Source organism: Hyla sarda, chromosome 7, assembly GCF_029499605.1.
Source record: "Hyla sarda isolate aHylSar1 chromosome 7, aHylSar1.hap1, whole genome shotgun sequence".
NCBI lineage: Eukaryota > Metazoa > Chordata > Amphibia > Anura > Hylidae > Hyla > Hyla sarda.
The window spans coordinates 70,880,003-70,891,047 of NC_079195.1; the positions used below are offsets into that span (position 1 = coordinate 70,880,003).

General features: G+C 36.1%; 1 protein-coding gene across 2 annotated transcripts in view; it reads right to left on the reverse strand.

The window, feature by feature from the left end:
• The window catches only part of TLX1 (T cell leukemia homeobox 1), a 63,581-nt gene extending 58,717 nt beyond the window's left edge, over positions 1 to 4,864 (reverse strand). For both annotated transcript variants that reach the window (XM_056529556.1, XM_056529555.1), the window contains exons 1-2: positions 4,251 to 4,864; positions 1 to 64 (exon numbers count right to left, since the gene is read on the reverse strand). The exon at positions 1 to 64 is cut by the window's left edge and continues 174 nt beyond it. In XM_056529556.1, the coding sequence (XP_056385531.1) occupies positions 1 to 64; positions 4,251 to 4,725 (539 nt within the window). In that variant the 5' untranslated portion in view covers positions 4,726 to 4,864. The remainder of the gene's footprint in view (positions 65 to 4,250) is intronic.
• Between the last annotated feature and the right edge of the window lie 6,181 nt (positions 4,865 to 11,045).

Here is an 11,045-nt window from a genome sequence, read left to right on the forward strand (position 1 = left end):
GGCGGGGTCCGGTTCTGGTACGGATGACCTATACGGCGTGTTACAGTGAACGGTGAGAGCGCCACTAGAGCGGAGACAGGAGGGCAAGAGGGCACAAGCGGGCAGCGCCATCAGCAGGGGGTAGATAGACAGGGTGATCACATACAACAACACACTGCACTGACAACAATAATAATAATAATAATAATATAATACACACATATATCCCTAGATCATTACATACAGCCATAGATACAACACACTGCACTGACAACAATAATAATAATATAATACATATATACTCCTAGATCATTACATACAGCCATAGATACAACACACTGCACTGACAATAATAATAATAATATAATACACACATATATACTCCTAGATCATTACATACAGCCATAGATACAACACACTGCACTGACAATAATAATAATAATATAATACACATATATACTCCTAGATCATTACATACAGCCATAGATACAACAACACACTGCACTGACAACAATAATAATAATAATAATATAATACACACATATATCCCTAGATCATTACATACAGCCATAGATACAACACACTGCACTGACAAGAATAATAATAATAATAATAATAATATAATAGATATATACTCCTAGATCATTACATACAGCCATAGATACAACACACTGCACTGACAAGAATAATAATAATATAATACACACATATATCCCTAGAGCATTACATACAGCCATAGATACAACACACTGCACTGACAATAATAATAATAATAATAATATTACACACATATATCCCTAGATCATTACATACAGCCATAGATACAACACACTGCACTGACAAGAATAATAATAATATAATACACACATATATACTCCTAGATCATTACATACAGCCATAGATACAACACACTGCACTGACAATAATAATAATAATAATAATAATATAATACACACATATATCCCTAGATCATTACATACAGCCATAGATACAACACACTGCACTGACAATAATAATAATAATAAAATACACACATATATACTCCTAGATCATTACATACAGCCATAGATACAACACACTGCACTGACAATAATAATAATATAATACACACATATATACTCCTAGATCATTACATACAGCCATAGATACAACACACTGCACTGACAATAATAATAATAATAATATAATACACATATATACTCCTAGATCATTACATACAGCCATAGATACAACACACTGCACTGACAAGAATAATAATAATATAATACACACATATATCCCTAGAGCATTACATACAGCCATAGATACAACACACTGCACTGACAATAATAATAATAATAATAATATAATACACACATATATCCCTAGATCATTACATACAGCCATAGATACAACACACTGCACTGACAATAATAATAATAATAAAATACACACATATATACTCCTAGATCATTACATACAGCCATAGATACAACACACTGCACTGACAATAATAATAATAATATAATACACACATATATACTCCTTGATCATTACATGCAGCCATAGATACAACAACACACTGCACTGACAATAATAATAATAATAATATAATACACACATATATACTCCTAGATCATTACATACAGCCATAGATACAACAACACACTGCACTGACAATAATAATATAATACACATATATATATACTCCTAGATCATTACATACAGCTATAGATACAACACACTGCACTGACAATAATAATAATAATAATAATAATAATAATATAATACACATATATCACTAGATCATTACATACAGCTATAGATACAACAACACACTGCACTGACAATAATAATAATAATAATATAATACACATATATACTCCTAGATCATTACATACAGCCATAGATACAACACACTGCACTGACAATAATAATAATAATAATAATAATATAATACACATATATCACTAGATCATTACATACAGCCATAGATACAACAACACACTGCACTGACAATAATAATAATAATAATAATAATATAATACACATATATCACTAGATCATTACATACAGCCATAGATACAACAACACACTGCACTGACAATAATAATAATAATGATAATAATATAATACACACATATATCACTAGATCATTACATACAGCTATAGATAAAACACACTGCACTCAAAACAATACTATACAATACACACAAATACTAATAATAATATACAATACACACAAATACTAATACTAATATACAATACACACATTTACCCCTAGATCCTTACATACAGCCCATAGATACAACACTTAACCGAATATGTATGCAAAATAATACACTATTTATGTCTTTTTCTTTCTTTCTTTCTTTCTTTCATTCATTCATTCTCTATCGCTTTATCTATCAAATATCATATATATATATATATATATATAAAAATGTATCGAAATACAAATATTTGATTAAATATATTGTGTATACAGTATATTATATCCATTCAATAAACAGGCTATGACTACATAAATGCTAATCTAATAAAAAAAATCTTTAATTGATTTAAGTTTTAAAGGTTGATTCTAGAACACACAATAACCGACTGTGCTATCTTTCCTTTTTTATTATAATAATTATTACTAATGTTGTTTCTGTTGTTATTATTATTATTATTATTATTTCTGTGGTTATGGCGTTATTTTTTTTAAATTATTATTATTATTACAAATTACTTTAATGATAATAATATCAATTACAATAAATTTATACACTAATAAATGGGCAAATAGAAATATAGCAGGTGAAATGGTGGTGGTGATGATTATGATATTAATCGTAATGACCGGACAGAATGAAGTATTATGACAACTTACTAATAACTATTATTAGCATTTTATATTTGTATGTATCCGGGGATTAAGATCTACATATTCTGTGCAGACCGGTAATGCTATATATATATATATATTTATATATATATATATATATATATATATATATATATATATATATATATATATATATATATATCTATATATCTATATATATATATATATATTTATCTATATATATATTTGCACTTTTATATATTTCTGTTATTTAAAACGTTTTTATCATTGTACACTAGCTCACAGCTCCTTTAAGAAGCTAGCAAATAAACTATTTTTCTGATTTTTTTTTGTGTACGATCTTATTAACCTGAAACAGTCTAAAGTGTGAATATTGTCATATTTCATTATACTAAACTACAATACCCTGGTAATTGCTAAAATACAAAAATCCCTCTCAATGTGTGTGTGTTCTTTTGTAATATAATGTATTATAATGCTTTAATTATTTTTCTCATTTATTAATAAATATTTCTAGGATATCTGCAATTAAATAGTATAAAGAATAACAAATTAAATAGAATTGAACAAAAATATACCACCACTATTACTACTATTATTGTACTATTACTACTACTACTATTACTATTACTACTACTACTACTACTACTTCTACTACTAATAATAATCATCATATATGCGTATTTCTTATTTTATGGTAGTGTTCTCCAACCTGCGGACCTCCAGATGTTGCAAAACTACAACTCCCAGCATGCCCGGACAGCCTTTGGCTGTCCGGGCATGCTGGGAGTTGTAGTTTTGCAACGTCTGGACGTCCGCAGGTTGGAGACCACTGGCCTAGACCAATATATATATTTACTGTGAACAACCAATATTTATTTCTACATTAATAATAATAAACAAAAATCAATACATAATTAAACATTATAACAATAATGATAATAATAATATGATAATAATAATATAAAAATAATAATATAATAATAATATAAAAATAATACTATAATAATAATGTAAAAATAATAATAATAATATAATAATAATATAATAATATAATAATAATAATATAAAAATAATATAATATAATATAATATAATATAAAATAATAATAATAATAATAATAATAATAAAATAATAATATAAAAAATAATAATATAATAATATAAAAATAATAATAATATAATAATATAAAAAATAATAATAATGTAATAATAATAATAATTATATAACAACACTTATGATGACTAAAAATACTGTATTTTAAGACCTTTCTCCTCTCACATTCAGTAGGGAAGAATTGTTTAGTTCCTACTAGAACATCTTGTCCTACATGTAAGTTCCTTTGATGTCACCTACAATTACTGTGGCATAGGTCTTGTGCATGGTGAGTGTAGGCTGCAGCAGTGGAAAGCACAGAGGCCAAGCAGAGCTTCTAGGTACCTACCTGTGAATCTGTCCTTAGTATACCTCCTGTTACTCTCCATCCAGGGGAAAGTTAACCCTGTGAGGTTGTTCATGTTGTTCATTGCCCCAACACTGGGCACAGTAGGCATTCCAGTGGAAATAGATTGGTGCACGCTGCCAGTCAAAGGTCTATGAGCAGGAACCCTAATAACCCCAGCAGAATTGAGGTTGTTTCCATTCATGTTCATCCCCATATTCATGTTGTAAGAGCCAGTCAAGGAGGCCATACTACAGGCACTGTTATTGTATCCGCCGGTACTGTTGTTGCTGTAGTTGCCTGTCATGGTGTTGTAAGCACTGCTGACAATGCATCCCAATCCATAGTCTGAATCCTGGAGCCTGGCACTGGAAATCATACAACTCCCCTGATCTGGATTGTTCAAAATCTGATCAATCCCAAAGCTGATGGGTTCTGCATGGCTCTGGTGCAGGTGGTGAGCCCCTATGTGATCCATGCTATCTTCCCACACTATGGTGGAGCTCCAGCCCCACAGCTCAGATCACTTAAGAGATAAAAAATGTATCTTGTTCTCGCTTCAGTTGTTTCCAATTCCTGGGGCAGGATAAAAAGAGCAAAGGAAGAGCTGAAGTGGATAGTGCTTTTTGCATTTGGTTAGTGCTCTGTGTGCAAACTGTGACATCAATCACCCAGCCAGAAGGCCTGAAAGAGAAGGAGCCAGCACTCTTCCACCCTCACTCACTGCCTATTGGCTGCAACAGGACAACATGCACTTGAATGACAGCCTAAGAAAGGAGTTTCCTTCTTCACAGCCAAACCCAGCAGCGTCCATGTGCCAGAGCAAAGCCCTACAAAGTCAAGGCAGACATACAAGATATAGAGGACAGGGAGCTGATACTAAACAGCAGGGAGAACAAACTCATTGCAAGATGTCACTAGATTGAGATTTTGATCTTTACACAGTACATGTGTTGTATATATGTTATATGTATATACTCAAATTTACTATATATATATAGTAAATTTGAGTAGCCTGTTCCTATAACAGGACAATTTATGGCCCATCGTAGTGTGAATAGGTGAGATGTAACCTGTGTCTTCTACTTGTGAGCTTAGTTTTGCTTTGGACTTGATAAAGGGAGGAATCCCGAAAACTTGTCTCTACAAAATGCTGTTAGTCCAATAAAAAAGGTATTACAAGATACTGCAACATTTTATGATCTATATATATATATATATATATATATATATATATATATATATACACACACACACTGCTCAAAAAAATAAAGGGAACACTTAAACAACACAATGTAACTCCAAGTCAATACACTTCTGTGAAATCACACTGTCCTCTCAGGAAGCAACACTGATTGACAATCAATTTCACATGCTGTTGTGCAAATGGAACAGACAACAGGTGGAAATTATAGGCAATTAGCAAGACACCCCCAATAAAGGAGTGGTTCTGTAGGTGGTGACCACAGACCACTTCTCTGTTCCTATGCTTCCTGGCTGATGTTTTGGTCACTTTTGAATGCTGGCGGTGCTTTCCCTCTAGTGGTAGCATGAGACGGAGTCTACAACCCACACAAGTGGCTCAGGTAGTGCAGCTCATGCAGGATGGCACATCAATGTGAGCTGTGGCAAGAAGGTTTGCTGTGTCTGTCAGCGTAGTGTCCAGAACATGGAGGCACTACCAGGAGACAGGCCAGTACATCAGAAGACGTGGAGGAGGCCGTAGGAGGGCAACAACCCAGCAGCAGGACCGCTACCTCCGCCTTTGTGCAAGAGGAGCAGGAGGAGCACTGCCAGAGCCCTGCAAAATGACCTCCAGCAGGCCACAAATGTGCATGTGTCCACTCAAATGGTCAGAAACAGACTCCATGAGGGTGGTATGAACTTCTGGAGAGTGTCAGCAGTTCCTGCAAGAGGAAGGCATTGATGCTATGGACTGTTCCATCCATTCCCCAGACCTGAATCCGATTGAGCACATCTGGGACATCATGTCCCGCTCCGTCCACCAATGCCACGTTGCACCACAGACTGTCCAGGACTGTCAGGAGCATGCCCAGGCATTGTAGTGAGGTCATACAGGCACGTGGAGGCCACACACACTACTGAGCCTCATTTTGACTTGTTTTAAGGACATTACATCAAAGTTGGGTCAGCCTGTAGTGTGGTTTTCCACTTTGATTTTGAGTGTGACTCCATACCCATAATATTTGTTTGATTTTGTTGTCAGCACATTCAACTATGTAAAGTCAAAAGTATTTCATACGATTAGTATGTGTGTGTGTGTGTGTGTGTGTGTATAAATAGATAAACATATAGAAAGATAAATATTTATTTTTATTTATCTATTTATTTGTCCATGTGTTCATCCATCCACCTATTATTGTTTCTATATAAGTGTCTCTATAGATGGATAGATTGATAATCCTGCCTATCTATCAATCTATCTATCTATCAATTAATCTATCTATCTATATATCCATTCATCTGTCTGTCAGTCTATCTATCTCATATGTATCAATCTATCTATTTATCTCATATCTATCTATCCATCCATCCATCCGCAGAATCATATATTTATTGTCTTTCAATTTTTCCATTACGTTTATTTTCGAGCTGTATGCAAAACCAAAATTTAATTAAATAAATATTATATTTATTAAGTTTCATTTTATTTCTTTTATCAAAGCAGTTATGTATTTATTTATTTTTTGGTATTTTAATCTTTTTGTACGTTTTCCACACTGAATGTCAGTGAATGTCTCTCCCCCCCTTGTTTGCTTCTGAAATTATACACCATAAATGTGCCAATTAAAGGCAGCTGTATCCACCCCTGTTATAATTCCATATTTTTTAGCTTCCAGGGTTTCTGTGATCTAGTGAAATAATTGGAGCCTGTAAAGTCCCGCTGACACCAGGATATTGTATGAAGTGATAAGCAGCTATCAGTGTAATTTGCTTTGCACCCGGCCATACATCTTCCATACGCAATTTATGTCAATTCCCTTTCAATTGTGTCATTAAGCAGTGAGTAATGGCATTGGGTTAGGATCTTGTTAAGGATTCATCCCTTGTAATATTTACTTATCTCCTGACCTCTGTGTATAACACTCCTCTGTACATTCTATGGCGGTGTATGGAGGTTCTACACTGACACCTCTCATCTCCAAGACATGTCATCTGCTCCTGTCTTTGGTATTGGACAATCTTTACTAGGACAAATAATCACTCACAGGATCTGCTAATTCAATAGATTTCTTCTTCAATAGGACCGTTTGGATTGTTTACAAACTGCAGGACTGTAAGTAGTGAAGATGTATTAGTGAGGATGTAAGTACTCAGGCTGTAAGTAGTGAGGATGTAAGTAGTGAGGATGTAAAAAGTGAGGCTGTAAGTAGTGAGGATGTAAGTAGTGAGGATGTAAGTGCTGAGGCTGTAAGTAGTGAGGATGTAAGTAAGCACTGAGGTTGTAAGTAGTGAGGCTGTAAGTAGTTAGGCTATAAGTAGTGAGGATGTAAGTAGTAAGGCTGTATGTAAGTAATGAGGATGTAAGTAGTGAGGATGTAAGTAGTGAGGATGTAAGTAGTCAGGCTGTATGTAAGTAGTGAGGATGTAAGTAGTGAGGCTGTATGTAAGTAGTGAGGCTGTATGTAAGTAGTGAGGCTGTAAGTAGTGAGGCTGTAAGTAGTGAGGATGGAAGTAGTGAGGCTGTAAGTAGTGAGGCTGTAAGTAGTGAGGCTATAAGTAGTGAGGATGTAAGTAGTGAGGCTGTAAGTAGTGAGGCTGTATGTAAGTTATGAGGTTGTAAGTAGTGAGGATGTAAGTGGTGAGGCTGTAAGTAGTGAGGCTATAAGTAGTGAAGATGTAAATAGGGAGGCTGTAAGTAGTGAGGCTGTATGTAAGTAATGAGGATGTAAGTAGTGACGATGTAAGTAGTGAAGCTGTATGGAAGTAGTGAGGCTGTATGTAAGTAGTGAGGATGTAAGTACTGAGGCTGTAAGTAGTAAGGATGTAAGTAGTGAGGCTGAATGTAAGTAGTGAGGATGTAAGTAGTGAGGCTGTATGTAAGTAGTGAGGATGTAAGTAGTGAGGCTGTAAGTAGTGAGGCTATAAGTAGTGAGGATGTAAGTAGTGAGGATGTAAGTAGTGCAGCTGTATGTAAGTAGTGAGGATGTAAGTATTGAGGATGTAAGTAGTGAGGCTGTAAGTAGTGAGGATGTAAGCAGTGAGGCTGTATGTAAGTAGTGAGGATGTAAGTAGTGAGGATGTAAGTAGTGAGGCTGTAAGTAGTGAGGCTATAAGTAGTGAGGATGTAAGTAGGGAGGCTGTAAGTAGTGAGGCTGTATGTAAGTAATGAGGATGTAAGTAGTGAGGATGTAAGTAGTGAAGCTGTATGTAAGTAGTGAAGCTGTATGTAAGTAGTGAGGCTGTATGTAAGTAGTGAGGCTGTATGTAAGTAGTGAGGATGTAAGTAGTGAGGCTGTAAGTAGTGAGGATGTAAGCAGTGAGGCTGTAAGTAGTGAGGCTGTAAGTAGTGAGGCTGTATGTAAGTAATGAGGATGTAAGTAATGAGGATGCAAGTAGTGAGGCTGTAAGTAGTGAGGATGTAAGTAGTGAGGCTGTATGTAAGTAGTGAGGATGTAAGCAGTGAGGCTGTAAGTAGTGAGGATGTAAGTAGTGAGGATGTAAGCAGTGAGGCTGTAAGTAGTGAGGCTGTAAGTAGTGAGGCTGTATGTAAGTAATGAGGATGTAAGTAATGAGGATGCAAGTAGTGAGGCTGTAAGTAGTGAGGATGTAAGTAGTGAGGCTGTATGTAAGTAGTGAGGATGTAAGCAGTGAGGCTGTAAATAGTGAGGATGTAAGTAGTGAGGCTGTAAGTAGTGAGGATGTAAGTAGTGAGGCTGTATGTAAGTAGTGAGGATGGATGTAAGTAGTGAGGCTGTAAGTAGTGAGGCTGTATGTAAGTAATGAGGATGTAAGTAGTGACGATGTAAGTAGTGAAGCTGTATGGAAGTAGTGAGGCTGTATGTAAGTAGTGAGGATGTAAGTACTGAGGCTGTAAGTAGTAAGGATGTAAGTAGTGAGGCTGAATGTAAGTAGTGAGGATGTAAGTAGTGAGGCTGTATGTAAGTAGTGAGGATGTAAGTAGTGAGGCTGTAAGTAGTGAGGCTATAAGTAGTGAGGATGTAAGTAGTGAGGATGTAAGTAGTGCAGCTGTATGTAAGTAGTGAGGATGTAAGTATTGAGGATGTAAGTAGTGAGGCTGTAAGTAGTGAGGATGTAAGCAGTGAGGCTGTATGTAAGTAGTGAGGATGTAAGTAGTGAGGATGTAAGTAGTGAGGCTGTAAGTAGTGAGGCTATAAGTAGTGAGGATGTAAGTAGGGAGGCTGTAAGTAGTGAGGCTGTATGTAAGTAATGAGGATGTAAGTAGTGAGGATGTAAGTAGTGAAGCTGTATGTAAGTAGTGAAGCTGTATGTAAGTAGTGAGGCTGTATGTAAGTAGTGAGGCTGTATGTAAGTAGTGAGGATGTAAGTAGTGAGGCTGTAAGTAGTGAGGATGTAAGCAGTGAGGCTGTAAGTAGTGAGGCTGTAAGTAGTGAGGCTGTATGTAAGTAATGAGGATGTAAGTAATGAGGATGCAAGTAGTGAGGCTGTAAGTAGTGAGGATGTAAGTAGTGAGGCTGTATGTAAGTAGTGAGGATGTAAGCAGTGAGGCTGTAAGTAGTGAGGATGTAAGTAGTGAGGATGTAAGCAGTGAGGCTGTAAGTAGTGAGGCTGTAAGTAGTGAGGCTGTATGTAAGTAATGAGGATGTAAGTAATGAGGATGCAAGTAGTGAGGCTGTAAGTAGTGAGGATGTAAGTAGTGAGGCTGTATGTAAGTAGTGAGGATGTAAGCAGTGAGGCTGTAAATAGTGAGGATGTAAGTAGTGAGGCTGTAAGTAGTGAGGATGTAAGTAGTGAGGCTGTATGTAAGTAGTGAGGATGGATGTAAGTAGTGAGGCTGTAAGTAGTGAGGCTGTGAGTAGTGGGAATGTAAGTAGTGAGGCTGTAAGTAGTGAGGATGTAAGTAGTAAGGATGTATGTAAGTATTGAGGGTGTAAGTAGTGAGGCTGTATGTAGGTAGTGAGGATGTAAGTAGTGAGGCTGTATGTAAGTAGTGAGGATATAAGTATGATGCTGTATGCAAGTAGTGAGGATGGAAGTAGTGAGGCTGTATGTAAGTAGTGAGGCTGTAAGTAGTGAGGCTGTATGAAAGTAGTGAGGATGGAAGTAGTGAGGCTGTAGGTAAGTAGTGAGGCTGTATGTAAGTAGTGAGGCTGTATGTAAGTAGTGAGGCTGTAAGTAGTGAGTGGAGATGAGCAAACTTTCATACAGCCTCACTACTTACATCCTCACTACTTACCTACAGCCTCACTACTGACATCCTCACTACTTTCATACAGGCTAACTACTAGAGATGAGCGAACTTACAGTAAATTCGATTCGTCAGGAACTTCTCGGCTCGGCAGTTGATGACTTATCCTGCGTAAATTAGTTCAGCCTTCAGGTGCTCCGGTGGGCTGGAAAAGGTGGATACATTCCTAGGAAAGAGTCTCCTAGGACTGTATCCACCTTTTCCAGCCCATCGGAGTACCTGAAAGCTGAACTAATTTATGCAGGAAAAGTCATTAACTGCTGAGCCGAGAAGTTCGTGACGAATCGAATTTACTGTAAGTTCGCTCATCTCTAGTAGTGAGCCTGTATGAAAGTAGTGAGGATGTAAGTAGTGAGGCTGTAGGTAAGTAGTGAGGATGTAAGTAG